This window comes from Bos grunniens, chromosome 4 (assembly GCF_055505025.1).
Source record: "Bos grunniens cultivar Pamir isolate PY7600 chromosome 4, Bosgru_T2T1.0, whole genome shotgun sequence".
In the NCBI taxonomy this organism is placed as follows: Eukaryota; Metazoa; Chordata; class Mammalia; order Artiodactyla; family Bovidae; genus Bos; species Bos grunniens.
Genome location: NC_141168.1, coordinates 105,199,986 through 105,223,136, shown reverse-complemented (window position 1 = coordinate 105,223,136; position 23,151 = coordinate 105,199,986). Strand labels below are relative to the sequence as shown.

At 41.0% G+C, this 23,151-nt stretch overlaps 1 protein-coding gene across 3 annotated transcripts; it reads right to left on the bottom strand.

Annotated features, from left to right (window-relative positions):
• Nucleotides 1–1,384: 1,384 nt before the first annotated feature.
• Nucleotides 1,385–23,052, bottom strand: ASNS (asparagine synthetase (glutamine-hydrolyzing)). 3 transcript variants are annotated; one of them, XM_086397716.1, is made up of 13 exons: nucleotides 22,941–23,052; nucleotides 22,317–22,561; nucleotides 17,987–18,258; nucleotides 11,825–12,062; nucleotides 8,547–8,732; nucleotides 8,187–8,288; nucleotides 7,173–7,300; nucleotides 5,857–5,983; nucleotides 4,454–4,560; nucleotides 3,869–3,969; nucleotides 2,490–2,571; nucleotides 2,246–2,401; nucleotides 1,385–1,721 (listed from the first exon to the last, which is right to left on the bottom strand). In XM_086397716.1, the coding sequence occupies exons 2-13, from the start codon at nucleotides 22,321–22,323 to the stop codon at nucleotides 1,512–1,514; spliced, it is 1,716 nt and encodes a 571-aa protein (XP_086253842.1). In that variant the 5' UTR covers nucleotides 22,324–22,561; nucleotides 22,941–23,052; the 3' UTR covers nucleotides 1,385–1,511. The 3 variants fall into 3 exon arrangements, with proteins under 3 accessions (XP_086253842.1, XP_086253844.1, XP_086253843.1); XM_086397718.1 differs by lacking the exon at nucleotides 22,317–22,561 and having other exon boundaries at nucleotides 22,878–23,052; XM_086397717.1 differs by lacking the exon at nucleotides 22,317–22,561.
• Between the last annotated feature and the right edge of the window lie 99 nt (nucleotides 23,053–23,151).

Here is a 23,151-nt window from a genome sequence, read left to right as displayed (position 1 = left end):
GATGACATGGGTACGATTTATGTCAAAGTATATTTAAAGACTGTAAAATAAGCGAAGGCCTATAGCTCACCTTAAACAATGTCCAGTTTCCAACTTACTGGCTAAACTCCTGGCCTACTCCCTCTTCCCATCAAGCATTCCTGTATATATGTGTGCACCAGGAGTTTCCCCTCCAAAAATTTCTAATAACTAAACTCATCTTTAAAATAGATTTCACAATTCTGTCCCTAAACAACCAATGAGCATTCAAATGAAAATCGACCTGTTCATTGTTACATTTTCTCTTCCTCCAGCTGGGTTCAGAATGCTTTTCCCTTTTATGAGAAATACGTGGCTCTAAACAGGGCTTGGTAAACTATGGCCTATGGGCTGAATCTAGCCTACTGCTTCTTTTTCTAAGTTTTAATAGAACACGGCCATGACCATATGTGTGCCTATCGTGGCCTTGCCCCCGAGTTTCCATACCATCTGTGGCTGCTTTTACACCATAATGGCAGAGCTGAACAGCTCCAACAGAGGTCTGTAAGTCCTAAAACATTTACTGTCTAGCCCTGAAAAAGCCTGCTGACTCCCAATTTACAATAGTTCCAGAAAAGATGTCCGATCAACAGAACAAGATGTAAATTACTATCCAAGGATGAAAAACGTTGCCTGATGTGTCAGCAAACAAAGGATATTGCAGCCATTAAGCTATCAGCCACCTGCCACCCAACTGGACACCCTGAGGGGTTCAGGATGGAGAAAAGCAGGATACTGGCCCTTGACAGTTGAGGGGCACATCAGAGGAATCATTTCAATGAGGCCAGACTCTTGCATCTCCCCATACCTGGAAAAGTGCTAAATTCATTAACTTGAGATGCCTGGATTTCTCTACTGGTCATCTGTTGATATGTTAGACTACTTGGCCTTTGTGGCAAAAACTCCTGTATATCCCACCTCTTCCCTTACCTCTTTAGAGTGGTCGCTCAGAGCCATCTGAGAGGCTGTCGTCTTAAGTCAGAGACTCCACCTAATAAAACATAATTCTCAACTTTTAGGCTGTGCAGTTTGCAGTCAACCTATTTTACAAAACAGAGCTGTCCAAGTCTTACAAGTTACTCACCTCTCCAGAGTGTAACTAGCCAGCTGTTGGGAATGCAGAGAGAACTAAGGGAGGAAGCCAGAGGAGGACCACACTCAGATGAGGCGAGGACCATAAGGATGCCCTACTGGCATGAGACCCAGAAGTCCTCTACAGGAGAGGGTGTGTGAGGTCTCCCAGCCATCAGATGGTTTCCCCTCTCCTATCTCACTCTCTACCTTCCTGTGATACAGTAAAAGCTGTTCAGTTTCTAGCTACCTCTGGTCACGGGGCTGTATGAATATAAATGACTACAGCAAAGTCTCGGATTTAAGACTTTTATTTTTTCACACCCAAGCAAGCCTGGACGGTTGGCCCTTCCTGCCCTCAAGATCCCTACCCTTCACAAGGAGAAGAAACAATTACTTTGACTCCAGGGCTCAGCGAGTGCCTAAGCTTTGGCAGCGGCCTTGTAATGGGTCAGAGTGCGGGCAGAAGGGTCCGTGGCGTTGGTCCACCTGGGCATCCAGTAATGGGGCAGCCAGTCGGCATGGCCCGGGTAGTGGTTTTCAAAGATCTGACGGTAGTAATAGCCTTCTTTTGTTTTGGGGGTATTGATGGGAAATTTCTGGGCTGCGCTTGCCATCGCTGCATCATCAACCTGTAAGAGTAACAGGATAGAAGCGAAATGGCCTTACAATGGCACAGAAATGTATGTGCTTAATCTGGTTTCACAAAAACAAAAATCAAACAAACAAAAAAAAAGAAAGAAAAGACATCTCTGAATACTGAGAGACTCTTAATCCTTTAGAAAATGTTAAAATACCCTAATGCACATAGCTGCAGTGACCTTTAAGGAACATTCACATGCATAGTTCTCCAAAGTGGTGGCTCTAAGTGTTTGATTCTTTTGTGCGTAAGTCTGGCACCCAACAGGCTCCCCAAAATGTGTAAGATACAAGCCAGAGAGGACCACTAAGTCTCCTCTCTCTATTCTAGATGCTACTTATAATCCTTCATACTACTTAATTTTTACAGAATTCTTGAAATTTAAAAGAAGTATTATTTATAGGGAATCCCTCCTACAGTCACAAAACATTTAAATTAAATACAAAATGAACAGTGATTACAACTTTGCATCCAATTGTCTTATTCCAGGAAATATACTTTTAAAAGATATGATACCTGATGTTCAATATAGTCCTGTAAAATCCTAAACCAGGAATTTTTAACTGAGGTTATTCCATCACTGAAGGCTTCTTTTGGTCGCCAGAGAATCTCTTTAGGTATCAGATTGGAGTCCTCAAATGTCTCTCTCAGGAGATGCTTTTCTATCCCATTCTGACATGAAAATGAAAGGAGTATCAGTAAAAGTTCTAAATATGACCAGTATCAATGGACAGTTTTTACCTTAAGTTGATTTACCCACCTTGGGAACTCTCATATCTGGTGGCAGAGACAAGTAGTAGGAAGAAAAGCGATGATCCAAGAAAGGGACTCTCAATTCAAGGCTTAAAAAGGAAAAGAAAATCTAAACCAAAATGGATCTTTAGTGCCTGTCAGTTTCAATTCTGATTTGGTTTCCTAGGAATTCATCCAGCCTCTAAATGATGTTAAGATCATAAAGTCATTTTTACAGTCCTACATAACTGCCCTACATTAAATGCACGAGTACAAAAACCTTCACTCAAAATATGTATTGTCTAGGGAGTGAACAAACTACTGGAGAATAATTACTTTCACTTTCCCTTCTGTAATCTATTAAATATCTCAAAAAGCAGAAAAAGAATTATGAGTGATCTGAACATTAAGAATGGACTTTGCCTAGACTTTACTGAGTTATAGTTTTCTCTAGGTGAGACTATCTATTGTAACGCCAATCTGTGGCTATTACCCTATCTACCTGTCCTAACCAGGGTTCAAAGAACAGATGATGTGACCTCTGATGAAAAACACCATGGACCACTGATTTATACTGAATATAAGTTATTAATCAATTAGTAATAAAAATGTCTGAATTCAGTTCACTCTCCAACCTCTTATTTTCTAACTAAGTGTGATTTGGTAGAAGCAACCAAAAAAGATTGTATCACATACAGTTGTTATTGCTGTTTAGTCACCAAGCTGTGCTTGACTCTTGCGACCCGTGGACTGTACCCAACCAAGCTTCTCTGTTCATGGGATTTCCCAGGCAAGAACGCCAGAGTAGCGTGTTGCCATTTCCTTCTCCACAGATCTTTCTGACCCAGGGATTGAACCTGCCACTCCAGCACTGGGCAGGGGGATTCTTTACCACTGAGTCATCAGGGAAGTCCCATCACATATGGTTAAGAGTCTTTAAATGACCAGCTTTAAAGAGTGCTAACTCTCAATAATCAGAAATGATACCAAAGAGACCTACTTTATAAGCTAATCAAACCTCTTGCATCTTCACTTCCCTCTCCCCTCCATGGTCCCCATAGCATCAAACAGACATGGCAAGCAAGCACTAAGGGCTCACTAAACTACATGAAGCTGTATAAGCCTTATTTCTCTTAAAAAGACCCAAAAGAGCTGCAAGCGCCTTTCCTCTCAGCTGCCCAGAAGTGGGCAGAATGTTCTGTTTTCAAGACAGAAACTCCACCTGAAACCACCTATCCGTGTACTCTCAGCCTGACAACAGCACTCTGATTCAGCTTACTCCCTCTGCACTGAGACAAGCTTCATCTTTTCTATAAAAGGCATACTTCACAGCATATACTAAATGAAAAGAAAGCCTTTTGTTTTTTGAGGTTATTTTTATAATCACTTCCTAAAACATCAAGATACCCATGGGCTGCAGTAGTTCGATCTGCTCGGAGAACATCAAACAAGTAGAGTTCCCTTAGAAGCCGCTCACTCTCCTCCTCAGCTTTCTCCGGGGAAGGAGCCTGTTTACAAACAGAGCTGAAGTTAAAAATACACCCTTCAAGCTTTGCTTTTGGAAATGAAATTTCTTATTTCTTATTCTTGCACACAACTCCAACTCTAAAGGTGGGTAAGACAAAAAACCACCAAAGCTTAGGGAAGAAAGTAAATACTTAATAAAGCATGCCTTCCCTCGCTCCAAGACTGCAAGAACCAATAGATAAAATGACAGGTTCACATTGTCCAAAGCCCATAAGACAACAGGGGACTAAGAAATACCAGAAATGTGATTCTTATGTTAACTAGTTTTTAAAAAATGGGTATTATCTGACACAATTAAGACTTCTTTCTTGCCCAAACAAATACAGACAGTATCAGATTTTCTCGAACACCTCACAAAATATTCCAAGTGTTACTGTTTTATCAAAAAAAAACAAGAGAAAATGGTCAAATAATTCATACTTTTCTTCCCCTAGGACCAATATCCTTCCATTTGAGAATGCGTACCTTGTGAAAATATATATAACCCTGCGTAAGTTCATCTGAACCTTCTCCAGAGAAGATCACCACGCTATCTGTGTTCTTCCGAATGTACTTAGAAATTAAGTACATACCTTAAACAAGAGACAGAAATTATTGTTAATGTCCACATAACCCTCTACCAAAAATGCCTCTTATTTGGTTTCTGAAAACAGCGGCAAGCTTTGCTACTAGATTAGACTCTGTTATGTGAAGTAGTTTGCAAAATAATGACCTTTTATCTACAGTGCAACCCACTTCTATGTATTTAATCTAAAAGTTGTACTGCTGTGATGACATAGCCCTTTCATAATTTTATATATAGGTTTTTAAATATTCCTGCTTTCAGACCAAGAATGTCTATCTGAAAATTTTGCTAAACAATGTTAAAAATACTAAAAAAAATTCTGCTGAACAATGACTCAAATGTCTTAAATTTGATAACTCTCACACTAGTATCACTACATGAAAATAGTAAGTTGGGGTTTTGGTAGCTTAATTTTAATTTGGGGCTTCTTCCGTCATACTCCCCATTCAGCGTATTTCAAATACAGCAAAGCATGTTAAAAGATGCTGGTTGGTCCTGCTCCATGGCCCTGTAAACTAGTATTTTTCTTGGTTTTTTTCATTATCACCTTCCTAGTGATACTTTTTAGAGCTTTTCCCCTAATCTCCTTCACCAATGAAATGTTAGTACCAGAAATACTGTATATCTGTCTAAGTACTTTGGAAAGCCAGAAACTACTGTAATAGCTAAGATTTTTACCCTTCAAGAAATCATTTTTGCTCCTTTGGGAGAGACAACACCCCAGTGATGTTATTGCAAAGTTTAAAGCATGAGAATGCAGACTCTAAACTTTGCAATGGAATCCTATTGGATTCTGAGTTCCTTAAGAGAGAGGTGTGTCTAAGCCAATAGCATTTAGAGGCTCAGCAATATTTGGCCAGTCCGATGTGGAGTACAATTATGATCTTAGTATGCACCCACAGGGTAAAGCAAGTATTTATTCCTAGACAATAATAGTTATTGATGGACTATTTACCAAAATATATCTAAAACAAGGATTCTTTACAGAAACTAGTTAGAATGTATAGTCCAACAAACTTTTATACAGAAAAACAGGGGGTAAGAAGGTACAGAAAACTATGCATCAACTCTTGGAAGAAATATAAATAGTGATACCAAAATGTGGAGGTTTAACTATATATTCTTAATTCTTAAGGAATTAAGGAGTTCTTAAATCGTTTCATCTTCAACAACTGCTGACACAGGAATTTGACCTGAGTTCATTCATAAGTATTGTTCTTTAAACAACTGCTTGAAATAGTAGTTTTTAAACCTTACACTCTTTTCAGTATTAAAATCTTTGGGGGATCATAAAATACCTTACCTACTGAAGCACGGACTGTTGTAATATCATAAGTTTCCAAGGAAAATATGACTTCATCCAGGACCTGAATGCCTTCCTCAGAGTTAAAGAGGACTTCATGGTGTTCGCTCCCAATATGATTTGCCACCTGATTACATAAAGAAATATGCATATGCCTGTTTTTTTAAGAAAAGGACTACTCTTTCAAGAAAAAGCTGTGGTTTTTTTCAGCCATTTCATATAGTATGTGGGATATTAGGTCCCCGACCAGGGACCAACCAAGCTCATGACCCTTGCACTGGAAGCTCAGTCTTAACTACTAGACCACCAGGGAAGTTCCAGAAAAGGAAAACTCTCGAAAATAAAACAGTAGTTCATAACACATCATGAATTAACAATGGTGGAAAACAAGTAAGACAAGCTAAGAGGAAATGATCTCACAGGCCACCACAGCACGGGGAAATGATTCTCCAGGCCACTGCATACAAGCCCCATTAGTCTGGCTCCCCGGTGTCCCCCAGTGTCTGCCCTCCACTGACCACAAGAGGTGGACATCCCGTCTGCCCTTCTCACTCCGAGACTTCACCCTAACAAGCATGGCCTCCACTCCCCTCGTGCTGATTTTATCGCCTGTTGGCCCTCCTGCAATGCCTCATTTTACATCTAGAATGCTATTTCTAACTTAAGGCCCCTCCCCCTCATTCAGTTTTCTCTGGCTCTTGCGGATTCATTCAGCATCAGTCAACTGGCTTTTAGACCACTCTTGGTCTCTCTCATCTACTCTGGAAGTTCCATCAGAATGGGAACAAGGTCTACCACACACTGAATGTGTACAATGTTCTCTCTGCCCACAGTCCTAAACACAGTTTCTTATAAAGAAAATGAAAAGCAACAAGAACAGCTAACATTCTAAGTACTTACTACAGGCTAGGTTCTATCCCACACACTTTATATGAGCTATGTAATTTTCACCTTGAAATTGTGCCACAGTAGATATGAGCACTCCCATTACATAAGTGTGGGATTGTGTGCTAAAGTGAAGATTTGAAACCAACAATCAGGCTCCAAAGCCTTCAGCCTTAACCACTCTACCCATGCCCTTACTCTTCAAAGGACAGGATTACCATCATTGGGTTTTATGAGGACTGTGTGGCCCATAGAAGATAAAAGTACCCAAAATACAGTGTACAGCACAAGTGATTTTCAATACGCGTTTCATTCCATTTAATATATTTAATTCAAAACAATTACCTAAGTCAATACAGCAACAAAGTATAGAACCATCAATAATTAACAAGTCTGTCTTAACTACCTAACAGGAAGAGGCAGTGTCTTACCTTTCTAGCAGCTAGTAAATCGGGACTGTCTTCCATGCCAATCGCAAATGTCTGGAGAGGGTACTGAACTTGGGCCTCTTTTAGCTGCTTCAACAGAGTGGCAGCAACCAAACTGGAATCCAAGCCACCTTTGAGCAAGACAGAAAGTGTGGTGGTTATGGGCCTTACCTAAGAGAGGAGCAGAGATTATTTATATTCCTCCTAAGCACCAAGATTAGAGTTTTGCCTTTAAAATTCCCAAGTTTTATAAACTGAAAATCAACTTGAGTAAGAAAAATCTAACAGTTAACCTGTCATAATGGTAACAGTACTTAAATTGGTTAAAAGCCACTATGCCAAAGAATTGATGCTTTTGAACTGTGGTGCTAGAGAAGACTCTTCAGAGTCCCTTGGACAGGAAGGAAATCAAACCAGTCAATCCTAAAGGAAATCAACCCTGAATATTCACTGGAAGGACTGATGCTGAAGCTCCAATACTTTGGCCACCTGATGCAAAGAGCTGACTCACTGGAAAAGACCCTGATGCTGGGAAAGACTGAGGGCAAGAGGAGAAGAGGGTAACAAAGAATGAGATGGTTGGATGGCATCATGGACTCAATGGACATGAGTCTGAGCAAACTCCGGGAGACAGTGAAGGACAGGGGAAGCCTGGTGCGCTGCAGTCTATGGGGCTGCAAAGAGTTGGACACCACTGAGTGAGTGACTGAACAACAAAAAACACTACACATTCTAGGGCTTACATCAAGACTGTGGAGTAGGAGGACATGAACTTTCTCAAACATGTTTACTAGCTCACTCATGCCAATACAATTATAGTATAACTTTATGTTGCTGTGTTATTTTGAATATTGAAAGCAACTTACAGAAAACGTTTTCATCCTATAATGGAGGAAAGGTTGAATCAATAGTAAGTATTTTAAGTAAGTATTTTATAGTCTAAGCCTCCAGGATAGTTATAAATCATTTAAATTACATATGCATGAAATGTAATTAGATTTTTTAAGCTGACTTCACCTGATAAAAGGCAGCCAATCCTTCTGTCTGTCATCAAACGTTTCTTAACGGCATTGTCAAAAAGAATCCGGAGGTTGCTCTTCACAGTTTCTATCTCAAAACCTATTAACACATAAAGGAAATGAAACAGCTGCAGAAAGGTCTGGGCTGAATTATTTATTGAAACAGGTATGCAACCATCCACCTCCATCACGATGGCATTTGCTCAACAGTGAAGCAGGCCAAATTTCAGTGTGTCGTCACCTCCAAGTTAAAAAGGAAACAGATTTGCAAACTGATGTCATTTCAATGATGTGAGAGTACAGCTTTCCTTTAGGGGCGAGAGGTGGGGAACAGGTGGATGGGCATCTGCTCTCTCACCTGGGAAGAGTTTCTCCACGCCGTCATACAGGGCATGCAGAGGCTCGTCTCTACAGTGATGGTGCTTCACCATTTCCACCGACGCCACTTTGCCATTTGGCTTTAGGTCCAAAACTTCATAATGTCCTGGCAGAAAAGGCTCCACTTTTAAAAAAGGAGTCATGGAGTGCTTCAAGTTAACCAGTCCTACAAAACAAAAAGATAAATTTATTCAAATGAGGATAATACTTCATAGTAACTTTCATGTCTAAATTCCTCTTTATTTTCTTTTTAATACAAATACAATGTCCACTGCATAAGCAAAATAGGAAAAATATAATTACCTCAAACCCTACTAGAAAGGTAATAGTGTACAGAGATGTACAGAAAAATTAAACTGATTTCTAATAATTTAAGGCAATAGGAAAACCTCCAATGTTTAATTTCTTCTCCCTAGCTGGAATTTCTGATTTTAAAAAATCTATTTTCTTTACTAAGCAAACAAAAGATACATTTATTAAACAAAAAGATGGACTTGAAATTTAATTTTATGATATCCTGGCAGTCATTTGTCATCCCTGAGGTATTTTTTAAAAAACAGCTATGGTTCTCAGTCCTTTAATAAGCAAAATGATCCACTGTTAAGGTACTTTAAACTCAGATATCCCTTATGTAGTTATTATATACTGTGTGTGAGTTAAATGTTATAATTTAAATTTTCTAAGTTCTCACAGGAAGTAATCAACTTGACATCACGATTTTGATTTTAAAAAAAAGTTTTATTGTAAATAGTAACAGCCTATCCACACAGAATACTTATGATGTACAATTTGAGTTTGTTAACCCAAGAATCTACTGTGTAGTATGGAATTCAAACAGCAAATGAGATCCAGATCCTACCACCCACCAGCAGACCTCAAGTGAGGCACACGGCCCCTGCGGAAGTTGAGGAGCAATTACGATTTAAAGCACTGCAACCAAATGAGTTTTAGATAGTCTATTCTGGAAGCACTGAGAGAGGAAAACTGCTGTAGTACCCTAGATGAGACCTGTTGTTTAGAAAAGGGCAGTTAAAGATGTACTTACAAGTACATCTTGTAAACTTACAAGTTTAGAAATCTCAGAGGGTAAACTGGATGTGAGATTATATTCCGTATCAAGGTTATCAGAGACAAATGGAAGTAAGGAGTCTCCTTTTCCCTCGTGTTCTCTTTGCTGGGCTTCCCTAACAGCACTTTGGGTAAATAAAGTGTGTACTTGTTCTTTCTCGTATGATTACATCAAGTGAGAAAGGATTTAAACAATGAAGCAAAAAAGCAGACGAGGAGGTAGATCACAGTTTAGCATGTCATTGCTGTCTAGCTAGGACATAAACGATGACTGTCTTCCTCAACTTTATTGTCAAAAAATGATAAATATGACGTACAAGTATTTTCTTCCATTCTGTGGGTTGAGTTTTCACTTTCCTGATGGTGTCCTTAGAAGTACAAGAATGTTTAATTTTGATGAAACCCAATGTATCTATTTTTCCCTTGTTGTTTGTGCTTTTGATGTCATATCAAAGAACTCTTTGCAAAATTGAAGGTCATGAAGATTTACCCCTATGCTTTCTCCTGAGTTTTATAGTTTTAGTGCTTACTAAAGTTTTAGTTTTACTATCAAGTTTCAGTGCTCACTTTAGTGATCAAATTTTAGAGTTTGATCTGCTTTGATTTTTATAAATGGTGTGAGGTAATGGTTTAACTGTTTTTTTTGCATATGTCAACTTGTCCCAACATCATTTGTTGAAAAGACTATTCTTTGTCCACTGAATGGTCCTAATACCCTCACTGACAATCAGTTGCCTGCAGATGTACGGATGCACTTCTGGACTCTCAGCTCTATGGTCTGTACGTCTCTCTTTCTGCTAGTACAATACTGTCCTGATTACCCTTGCTTTGCAGTACATTTTTAAGTCAGGAAGGGAGAGTCCTCCTACTTTATTCTTTTTCAAGATTGCTTTGGTTATTCTGAAGCCTTTGCAATTCCCTATGCATTTCAGAGTCAGCTTGTCAATTTCTACAAAGTAATCACCTGGGATACTGACAGAGATCATGTTGAATCTGTAGATCCATTAGGGGAGTCTGTGCCAACTTAACAATGCTAAGTTTTCAATCCGTGATCATGGGACGCTTTCCAATTTCTCTAGATCTTCTTTCAACAATGTTTTACAGTTTTCAGCATACAGTTTTGTACTTTTGTTACATTTATTCCAAGTATTTTATTCTTTTTAATGCTATTTATAAACACAGAGTAAATCATGTGATCCCTCCTAGGTATATGCCCAAGAAAAATGAAACCACACAAAAACTTGTACCCAAATATGTAGAGAAACATTATTCATAAAAGCCAACTGTCCATCAACTGACAAAAGGATAAACATGGGATGAACAGAACGTGGTATATCCAGGTAATGGAATATCTTCAGGTCATAAAAAGTAAATAAAAAGATGTAAATACTGATAACATGCTACAACATAGGCAAACCTTGGAAACATTATGCCAAGTGAAAGAAGCCAGTAATGAAATACCAGGCCACACAGGGTATGACTCCACTGGTATGTAATGGCCAGAATAGGGAAATCCACAAAGACGGACTGACTGGCTGGAACTGGGGGTGCGGAAGGAGGAAGGAAGACGGGGACAGGAAGCTTAATGCTTAATGAATATAAAGGGATGGGGAGTGACAGCTTAAGAGTACAAGGCTTAGTTTTGAGATGATTTAAAAAAAAAAAAATTCTAAATTGACTAGTTTTGGTTGCAGATATCTATGAACATACTAAAAACCACTGGTATCCTTCCAATGGATGAATTGTATGGCATGTAAATTATACCCCAATAAAGCTGTTTAAAAAGCGCTGAATAAAAATGACTTTGTGGGACAGCCTGGCACAGTACCACAGTGCAGTAACTGCAGGGCTGGCCAACCTTACTGTCACCACATGACACAGGAAAACTCGAAAACACACACGGGATCAAACCAGACACAGAACCTATTAGCACAACAAAAATTACATGACTTTACTACAGACCTATCCTGTAAGGATTACAGAGTTTTAAGTGCCAAAAAGGAGACTCCAGCTCCGTGGTTTAAAAAAAAAAAAGGAGGCCTAGAAAATCCATGACTAACACAGTCACTTGTAAAAAAATTGGGTTGCCCCACTTGTATATATGGATTGGATTAGATTTGTAAATACGGTCTAGAAGAAAACACAGAATCGGGACAATAATGAAATACCACAGAAAAATTCTATCATTACCTTTAGCTTCTGAACACACGGCCAAAAATCCATCTTCTGTCATGGCTTTAAACAAAGGTCTCACCCCATAGGTATCTCTGCCCAAGAACACTTTCTTATTGGCAGTATCCAGTAAAATAAATGCAAATACTCCATCCAACATACAAACTGTTTGTTCAATTCCTCCTTTGTCATAAAGATGAAGGATTATTTCACCATCCACTTTGGTCTGGTATTCAAATTCAAAATGGTGTTGCAGCTTAAGGAAACAATAGCAAAATGAAAATGTTAGAATCCTGTGCTTTCACTAATTTTTTTTTATTGCAAAGTTGCTTCAGCATTTTTGTGCTCTATAATTTTGTGTATCTTAGTGATGTGATTTAAAAGAATCATGGCATTATCAAAATACAGTTTGTTTGAACTCAGAATCAAATTGTAACATAAAGCTAAGCCCATGAAAACTTTATTTTTTTTTTTAAGTAAATAACTAGTTTATTTGACTCTAAAATATAGGAAATTTAACTATATTATTTATTTATTACATATAATAGTATGAATATATGAGAAGAAAAAAAAGGCCAGAAAACTTTAGGTGCATTCTGATAAATAGAAGACATAGGTAATGTACCCCTGTATTATATGGAGGGATGGAAATGGATATTATGTACATACTATATATGTAATACATGCATAGTTGTTGTTGCTTAGTCTCTAAGTCATGTCCAACTCTTCTGTGACCCCATGGACTGTAGCCCACCAGGCTCATCTGTCCATGGGATTTCCAAGGCTAGAATAGTGGAGTGGGTTGCCATGCCCTTCTCGAGGGGATCTTCCTATCCCAGGGATTAAACCTGCATCTCCTGCACTGGCAGAATTCTTTATTGCTGAGCCACCAGGGAAGCCCAATACATGTGTATTTACATAAATAGGTAAGTTAAGTAAATAGATTGTCCAGGTGTCATGACACAAAAAATGTGTCCTCTGAAACACTTCCTATGAAAACAGAAAGCAAAAGGACAAACACATTTGACACTATTTCCTGATGGACAATTGCGCAATGATGACGGAGACAAATGGTCCAAAACAAAGTTGCTGGCCCTGGGGAGGTCTACAGCATCCCATTCTTCTCCATTAGGCATTAAAGCTACTTCTCAGGGACGGACAGAATGATGATACTGAAGCTTTATTGATCCACCTCCTCCTGGGGAACAACAAATATACCATCACACCCACCACATGCAGAGAGGGTTTCATTAAATCAGGCCCAAACTCCCGCGGCTCTCCATTACCACTGGTAAATTGTGAGGCTGCAAAGTTCTCAGTGTGTCCCTCTTTGTACTTACTCATATTTTTGGCTGATAATAGAGAAGAGGTTCATATAAACAAAATCAAATGGAAATGCTGGGTAGATTTGAACACTTAAAACATGTTTTTAAAATTTAAGAAGTCTCTATGCTTGTATGACCTGAAAAGCATGCTTCACAACCACACTCACTCTGTAATTTCTTAACCTTTTGCCTAAAAGCTCAGAACTGTCCAAAGATGGGCTCTGGCCACTTTCAGTGACCACAAAGTCACCTCTTGGTCGCCTCTCCCCACTCTGAGAGACTGTCCGTGGTGATCTCTGTCACAAGGAGGTAGGGGTTGCAGAGGGTCTTCTGTTGACCCTTCTGGGCTTACGTACCTGCAGGATAAATAAGCCTACAACACTCGACGACTTTTAGCCAGCAACAGCTTCCAACCTACCCTCCATGACCACCCCATCACCATGGCTCTTTGGCCTAAAGCTCACAGGTAGTTTTTTGGTTAATGATTCACATGTACACTGTCCACTCTCTTGAAGCTCCCAGTACCCTGCCACCATCCAGAAATCACACCGCCGTTTGACATGCTGGCTGCAGCTTTCTAAAGCGCTTCCCTCCACGACAGGGCCTTCTCTCTGCCCAGCCTGCACTCATATTCTTCTCTCTGATGGGTCTCCATCTACTCCCGACACACTGCTGGCTATATTTTGCAGTAAATTCTATTTTTATCAAAAAAGGGGGACTTTGAAGCTTACGCTGAAGAATTTTTCACATAAGCCTAAAATGTCGGTTCTACTCTTTAGACAGATTTTAGCTGTTTGCATTGGATAACCTGAACGATGGGTAGAAGCAATGGAACTCCTCTGCTTCTGAACATACAACATACTTGGCTAATTTAGAAGAAAAAATGTTTTCAAAATATTTAACTTTTTAACAACGTATTCACAAAATACGCAAAAGCAGCTATGTTGTTCAAGGAAAACTAGGCATTTCCTATCTCATTTAAGGGGAAAGTCAGGCCACTACTGCTATGATACAACTTAGCATTCTTACATATATGGTACTAACTTGGCTTAGAAAGGAAGTTTTTTTTGGTTTTCGTTTGTTTGGTTTTGTGGCCACACCTCTCGCATGTGGGATCTTAGTTCCTGGACCAAGGACCAAACCGACAGCCCCTGCAGTGGAACCACGGAGTCTTAAACACTGGACCACCAGGGACTTCCCAGTAAGGAAGTTCTAACTGCCTCCTTCCTCTAGTCCCACTAGTTTGAAAGTCCATTTTTACCTTTCCTGTTCCATTTCACTTCCAAACACCAGGAAAATGATGTCTGGTGTACAGTAGGCCTTAATTAAATACAAGAGAAGAAAGTGAAAGTGAAAGTGAAGTCACTCAGTCGTGTCCGACTCTTTGCGACCCCATGAACTGTAAGCTACCACGCTCCTCCGTCCATGGGATTTTCCAGGCAAGAGTACTAGAGTGGGTTGCCATTGCCTTCTCCAGAGGATCTTCCCAACCCAGGGATAGAACCCAGGTCTCCTACACTGTAGGCGGACCCTTTACCATCTGAGCCATCAGGGAAGTCCAAATATAAGAAAGGAACTTGTTAAATAACTATCTGTGTGTGTGTTTGTATGTGTAGTGGGCAATAGCCCGTTGTGCTCAGCTGTTCAGTTGTGTCTGACTCTGTGCAACCCCATGGACTGCAGCCTGCCAGGATCCTCTGCCCATGGAATTTTCCAGGCAAGAATACTGGAGTTGGGTGCCATTTCCTACTCCAGGAGATCTTCCCAAGCCAAGAATCAAACCCACATCTCTTGCATCTCCTGCTTTGGCAGGCGGATTCTTTACCACTAGCGCCACCTGGGAAGCCTTGAATAATTGTAATGATTCTTCAAATGAGAAGCATTTTCCTTGAAGTATTCCTATAAGTGAACTAAGTGGACAATAAACAATGGCTAAAGCCATATGACCAGAGGATGACTAAAATATAAATCCCTACTCATGAATGAAAGTCCATCCTATAGGAAATCAGTCCTGAATATTCATTGGAAGGACTGATGCTGAAGCTGAAACCCCAATACTTTGGCCACCTGATGCAAAGAACTGGCTCATTTGAAAAGACCCTAATGCTGGAAAAGATTGAAGGTGGGAAGAGAAGGGGACAACAGAGGATGAGATTGGTTGGATGGCATCACCCACTCGATGGACATGGACAGGAGCTGGTGATGGACAGGGAGGCCTGGCATGCTGCAGTTCATGGGGTCGAAAAGAGTCAGCCATGACTAAGTGACTGAACTGACTGACTCATGAATGACAGGAACATATCAAGAAGGCTCAAAAAGTACCAAGAAACATCACAACCAAATGTATAAACCTTGAATGCAATCTGAGTCAAACCAAAACACAGCTATAAATATCAGTATATTCTTGGAACACCTGGTGAAATCTACTATGAACTAAATATTAGAGGGTATTATGGATTCTCAGGAGTTATAGAATAGTATTGGTATAAAGTAGAAGAATGTCCTTCTTAGGAGATAAATGCTTACACATTTTAAAGTGCCACACTATTTGTTGCTGTTGATGTTTAGTCTCTCAGTCATGTCTGAGTCTTTTGTGACCCTATGATCTGTAGTCCACCAGGTTCCTCTGTCTGTGGGGTATCCCAGGGAAGAATACTGGAGTGGGTTGCCATTCCCTTCTCCAGGGGATCTTCCTGACCCAGGGATTGAACCCACGTCACCTGCATTAGCAGGCAGATTCTATACCACCTATGCTATGCTAAGTCACTTCAGTCGTTTCCGACTGTGCGACCCCACAGATGGCAGCCCACCAGGCTCCCCCGTCCCTGGGATTCTCCAGGCAAGAACACTGGAGTGGGCTGCCATTTCCTTCTCCAGGGGATCTTCCTGACCCAGGGATTGAACCCACGTCACCTGCATTAGCGGCAGATTCTATACCACTTAGGTATACTCTAAAATGATTAAGCCCAGAACTGAACGTCTGTGTAGTACGGACAGAGAGATGAAGCCAAAAAGGCAAAGCGTTAGCAGTTATTCAATCCAGGTGCTCTATATTCTGTTATTTTCTATAAATGTGGAATTTTCAAAATTAACAGTTGCGGAGGCAAGCAACAAAAAATAACTTGCCCATTTTAGATCCAAAATTTTCTTATGAAACCCTAGCCCCAAATAATTCCATATTGCAATGCTCTTAGCAAATGTGGCTTCCTCGGGTCAGAATTTTCACACCCTCACCATTCTCATTCTAAGAGTACACTTTCACCAGATTAAAAGCTGTTCCAATTTTAGTGCTTCCTTCTGGCACTCCACTGCATCTGGCTACCTGTCTGACCCTTGGCTCTGATTACGACAATTACACAACAGCACTTTAAGGGCAATCTGAAATGAAATGTTTTCTGTTTTATGCTCACAGTAAACAAGCCTTTTCCACATGCAAATTTCCAAGCCCAGGTGAAACAAAGCCAGCTATTTGGGAGCCATCATCTACTTCCTCTCCAGGAAGTGCAGAGGAGCTGGGAGGATGGGTGAGTGGGCCACTGGCCACTTTTGCCATCTCTAATGGTAAACAAGGAATTAGTATGCGAGAGATAAAGAAAGCAGAATTGGCCCCAGATAGCTAGATGCATACCGGAAGAAATGATTTCAGCAAGCCTGGACACTTGCATCTTCCCATACATAGAAGATCCCTAAATCTCCTCATGTGAGAGATTTTGTTTTCTCTTAACAGTAATCTTTTATTATTCAGATTACCTGCCCCTTTCTGCAAACTTTTATATAGCCTGGCTCCTCCCCCACCTCCTCAGGATTGGCTCTCTAGGGGTCACCAGAAATAATGTCCTAACATTCCCACAGAATAAAACAGAACTCTCAACTTTTAGGTTGCGCGTATTTTTTCAGTCGACAGCAGGATCACCCCCAAGATATTACATTCTATCCCTGCCTTAAAATCTTCAAATCTCATTGCTTTTAGAATTACGTTCTACCGTCTTACCAAGTCCTGCTTGCTCTGGTCCTGCCCGACCTCTCCAAGCCCATCTGGCCCACCTGCTCCTTGTTCACTTATGAACATCCCAGGGCTCAGGGCTCTACACATGCTGTTCGCTCTGCATGAAATGCTCTTCCCAGCCCTGCTAGTTCATCCTTGTCCATTAGGTCTGAGTTTAAATGACAGCTCCTCAAGAGGCCTTCTCTCACAAACCTGTACTGAAACTGATCTCCCATACCCATCAACTCCAAATTCCTTTTTTCATAAAGCTTAGTATATGTATGGGGCTTTTCTGGTGGCTCAGCTGGTAAAGAACCCGCCAACCAATGCAGGACATGTGAGATTCGGGTTTAATCCCTGGGTCAGGACAATCCCCTGGAGAAGGAAATGGCAACCTGCTCCAGTATTCCTGCCTGGAAAATTCCATGGACAGAGGAACCTGGTGGGCTACCGCCCATGGGGTCACAAAGAGTTGGACATGACTGAACACACAAGAACACAAGTATATGCACAATGATTTTTTTTGTCTGCTCCTTAATAGGAATACACTCCAGTAGTATGCAGACCTACCTCTCATATTTATTACTGTAGCCCTGGTGCCTAACACAGGTATTCAAATTAATAATAGGGAAAAAAAAGATTTTTTAAGAGTTAAAAACCTGAAATGGAATCCTCATTTATTTTTTGGTGACCAAGTCATTCTACCTCTGTGCATCTGTGCCCTGTCTATCTATATATAATTGGAGCAAGTGAGAATGAACATGGGAAGTGGTTGAAAAGTAAAAAACATTAAACAAAATAAAATTATTATAATCAACTATCTCTGAGGCTTAATCACATCCAGATACCTTCTGGTTTTATTCTGTTTACCTTCTTGTGGTTGTAGATTTCACCGTTGTAACAGAGCCACAAGTAAGGATATTTCTTCACTCGAATTGGCTGCATTCCAAACAGCTGGTCAACTACCGCCAACCGGTGAAATCCAAAGCAGCAATTGGTGTACCCATTAACATTTTCAAAACGGAATGCATCCGGACCCCTGTGTGCAATCTTCATAGCACTCAGACACTGAACAGAAAGGCAGTCATCGCTGCCAAAGAGCGCCCAAATGCCACACATGGTGCGATGAAGCTCCAGGCTCTCTATGGAGACAAAAGCAGATCAATTAAATAGTCAACATCCAACTCAAGTCTGCATTCAATCTCGATTCCCAAAACTTGCATAAGCCACTTCAAAGCGTGAAATATATTATCTTATCCAGAGCAATCTACCAGTAGATTGGCAGGCAGAGAGGGTAAGAGAATGATTTAATCTACTTACAAGTATTCAGAAAAGATGAATGACCTTTACATCCAGCCGGCTATTAATATACAGCAGTTTAGCCCCTAGTCAAAGCCTGCTTCCCTCTGACATTTTGATTTGGTCAGCTAGAGCTAGCAGTGTTCAGGCCACGCTCTGTTTTCTATCCTAGGTTTACACCCAAGACACAGATACACATGCAGACTGGCTCCAGCCCACCCAGAGATCCTAGTCTACTCTCTTCATCCCAGAATCCCAAAAGCTCTGAAAAATCCAAGAGATGCTCCAGCATACTACAATTGCCTCTTAGGTCTTAAGAATAAATGCATCTCCTTTCTTTTATTTTTTATTCAATATTTTGGGCTGTGCCACGGGCATGCAGGATCTTGGTTCCCCCACTGCAGACTGCAGCCATGAAATTAAGAGACGCTTGTTCCTTCGAAGAATAGCTGACAAACCTAGAAAGCATATTATAAAGCAGAAACATCAGTTTGCTGACAAAGGTCCGTATAATCAAAGTTTTTCCAGTAGTCATGTACAGAAGTGAGAGTTGGACCATAAAGAAGGCTAAATGCCAAAGAATTGATGCTTTTGAATTGTGGTGTTGGAGAAGACTCCTGAGAGTCCCTTGGACTGCAAGCAGATCCAACCAGTCCATCCTAAAGGAGATCAGTCCTGGGTGTTCATTGGAAGGACTGATGCTGAAGCTGAAGCTCTAATACTTCGGCCATCTGATGCAAAGAGCCAACTCACTGGAAAAGACTCTGATGCTGGGAAAGTTTGAGGGCAGGAGAAGAGGGCAACAGAGGATGAGATGGTTGGATGGCATCATCAACTCAATGGACATGAGTTTGAGTAAACTCCTAGAGACAGTGAAGGACCAGGAAGCCTGGTGTGCTGCAGTCCATGGGGTCACCAAGAGTTGGACAGGACTGAACACCTGAACAACAACTAAAACCAGAGATCAAACCCACACCCTGTGCAGTCAGTCTGGGAGTCTTAACTGCCAGGGACTGCCAGGCAAGTCCCCTAAATGCATCTCTTTACCTGTTCAGTTCAGTCGCTTAGTCAGGTCTGACTCTTTACACCCCCATGGACTGCAGTACGCCAGGCTTCCCTGTCCATTACCAACTCCCAGAGCTTCCTCAAACTCATGTCCATCAAGACAGTGATGCCATCCAACCATCTCATCCCCTGTCATCCCCTTCTCCTCCCACCTTCAATCTTTCCCAGCATCAGGGTCTTTTCAAATGAGTCAGTTCTTCGCATCAGGTGGCCAAAGTATTGGAGTTTCCGCTTCAACATCAGTCCTTCCAATGAATATTCAGGATTGATTTCCTTTAGGATGGACTGGTTGGAGCTCTCCTTGCAGTCCAAGGGACTTAAGAGTCTTCTCCAACACCACAGTTCAAAACCATCAGTTCTTTGGGACTCAGCTTTGTTTATAGTCCAACTCTCACATCCATACATGACTACTGGAAAAACCATAGCTTTGACTAGACGGACTTTTATTGGCAGAGTAATGTCTCTGCTTTTTAATATGCTGTCTAGGTTGGTCGTAACAGACATTTAATAGGTAGAAAAGATGACTGTACATACTGCCTAAGTGTAATATTAACATACCTAGATATTATAAACATTTCATTACTTCTACCTTACCGCCAAGTGATTTATTCAAATATTATCAAAGAAATTGTAAAAAGAGAAGAGAACGCACTATTATCTGATATCCTAGCTTAATGACAAAAGAAGCTTTTTTAAGTTGACAGAGATACAAAATGTTCACCATGAAAATGTTCTAAAGGACCAAAATGTTCTTAAACACTTCTGTCTGAAAGCCACCATGGTCAGAAAGAAAGCAAAGTAGCCCGGACAAATAGAGCAGTATCTCTGATAAACAGCGTGGCAGCCTGGACAAACAGAGCAGTATCTCTGATAAACAACATGGCTTGTCTTTGTAGGCCAAGAAGCAAGTAAGTACTTCCTATACAAATACAAATGTTAATTACTTTTCTATTCAAATTCAGTTCTTAGCTGTAAAAATAGAGACATTTTATTTGGATGCAGTCAACTCCAAACAGTTACTTTACTTAGGTAAAAATCTAGAACTCTTGGAAACTATTTTGGTATTTTTTTGATGCAAATTTGTAGCACATGCCTTGATAAATGTCATCAAAAAGTATATAAATATTCAAGTTACATTAATCACTTGGAACAACCGTCTGAAGACATTTCATTCATGTTAAAATGAACCACAGTAGGTGGGACAAACAGAGCAGTATCTCTGAAAAACAACGCGGTTCATCTTCGCAAGGCCAGAAGAACCATGGCCTTGTTAGGCCCTTCTCATGAGACCAGACCAAATACATGGAAAGCTGTATTAAAACAACCTGGAAAGAAGTATCACATGTTCTATGTGGACCCTTCCAGACATTTGACCAAATGCCCATAATCAGATACAGGAACACCTTTGAGACACTGTCAGTTTGGTTGTTGTAATAAAGCAAGTCACGTGAACCTTTTGGTTTCCCAGTGCATATAAAAGTTTTATTTACACTATACTGTAGTCTATTTATTAAATGTGCAATAGCATGATGTCTAGCAATGTACATACTATAATTTAAAAATATTGCTAAAAAAATGCTAACCATCATCTGAATCTTCAGCAAGTAGCAAGCTTTTTGCAACAGAAACTTCAAAGATCACTTGTCACAGATTTCGGTAATAAAATTTGAAGTTACCAAAATGTGACAGACAACACGAGCAAATGCTGTTGGGAAACATGGTGCCTATGTAGACTTGCCATGCACCTTCAATTTGAAGAAGAAAAAAAAGCAGTACCTGCAAAGCACAACTAACCAGGTATGCTTGGATTTATTTTGAGATTTACTGGGAAAATTCAGTGTGATTTAAGTGAGTTGACTATCAATAAGCCATCTACCTCTGACTCTATACCAATGAAAAATAGGCTCTGAAAGTGCTTTGAAAATCACATGAGGTCATTAGTGAATCATTTCCCTAAGTCTTCTTAACACTACTTGGTGAATCCCACTAATTGTGCTATAGCAATACACTTAAGCACTCAACTGGAGGGGAAAGAGGGATGGCAAATGACTGCAAAGCACACGTTTCTTCAGCAGGAAAAGCAAATTAAAACTATCACCAATTATTGATATTGGGATCTGTTTTACTTGCAAACATCCTACTTGGCAAGGCTTTTTCCCACTGCTGTTACCTGTTACCAGTAATTTTCCATATTTCCTCATAAAAGTCTAAAGCAGTGCTGTCCAATGGAAATGTAAGCCACATATGTAATGCTTAATAAACTAGTAGCTCCATTAAAAGAGAAAAAAATTAAATTTTAAATAGATTTTAACACAATGTACTGAAAATAGTATTACTATTACTGCAACATGTAAAATCAGTACAAAAATATTGACAGGATATTTTACATTGCTTTTCTCTATTAAACCTCAATCCGGATTAGCCAGCATTTCCCGTTTTCAATACTCACATGTGGCTAATTGTTACTGAATAGGAGTGTTGTTTCAGCACATTTACTTAAACCAATACTTTAAGTGCTATGGTGAAGTTTAAGATCTCAGCAACTAACTCCTGCCTTCAAGACCTACTAAGTTACCTCTAATGAATCTTACAATATTGCGATCAATCAATGAAAAAGCTGAGTTACTGGTGCTTTTAAATTATTTGTCAAGCACCATGGGCAACAGACGGTTAGGAAATAATGTAGGCCACAGGCTGGGGGGCGGCGGGTCGGGGGGAGTGTTCCTTCACTCAAAATAATAACATTAATTTGAAGCCGTTCCTATAAAACAGATAACCATTAGGCCATGCCAGATTTTTTTTTTGTTTTTGTTTGCCTTTTCCCTGACCGCGCCACCTGTCATCCCAAACCGATCTCTTCTGGGCAGGATTTGCTTAGCAAGTCACTTGTTGAGTCTTGCAACAAGAGGTCGGGGGAGGGGTAGCTAAGAGAAACCGAGTGGAAACAGGAGGTAAGGAATATCCGAGGCCGTGACAGCTCAGCAGACTCTATGCAGGATCAGAGCCTAGGGAACGCGTGGCCCCGCGACTCCCAGCTGCACTCGGACCACGTGCTCCCTCCAGCCCATCAAGGGCAGGACCCTGGAAATGCAGAAATTTCCGCAGGTTTCGACGCAATATAATAACAATAACTTAAAAAAAAGAAAGAAAGAAAGAAATTTACAGGCGCCAACTTAAACCGCCGCCGCCGCCTCTCCGGAGCGGCAGGGCCGCGACTCTGGGGGCCACGCGACCCCTCTCTTCCAGACCAGCGGAGGTCTTCCCACCCCAGCTGGCTCCCAGGTGCGCAACAATCGGCCCCGCCTCCCCGGCCTGGCTGGAGCTGCAGCATCCCGGGGTGCCGGGATCCGCGTCTGCCCACCCTTCGGGCGGGCCATGCTGCCGCACATCTTCCTACCTCTCCCGGGGCGGCCCTGCGGCACGCTGCAAGGGCGCCGCGACCCGCGGCTGCCGGGCCTACCTGGGCTCCGGTGGGGCGGGTGGGCTGGAAGGGCCCAGCTGCGGCTTGCAGGTTGGGGGTTTTCCTCTCACCCCTCACTTTATACCCTCCCAGCTCCTGTAATGCTTGCGGGAAGTTTCATCACTTCTGGAAAGACCAACCAACGCGCAGGGGCGTGGCCCGCGGGGCGTGAAGACGCTGTAGCCTGGCCAGGACAGGATGCAGAGCGATG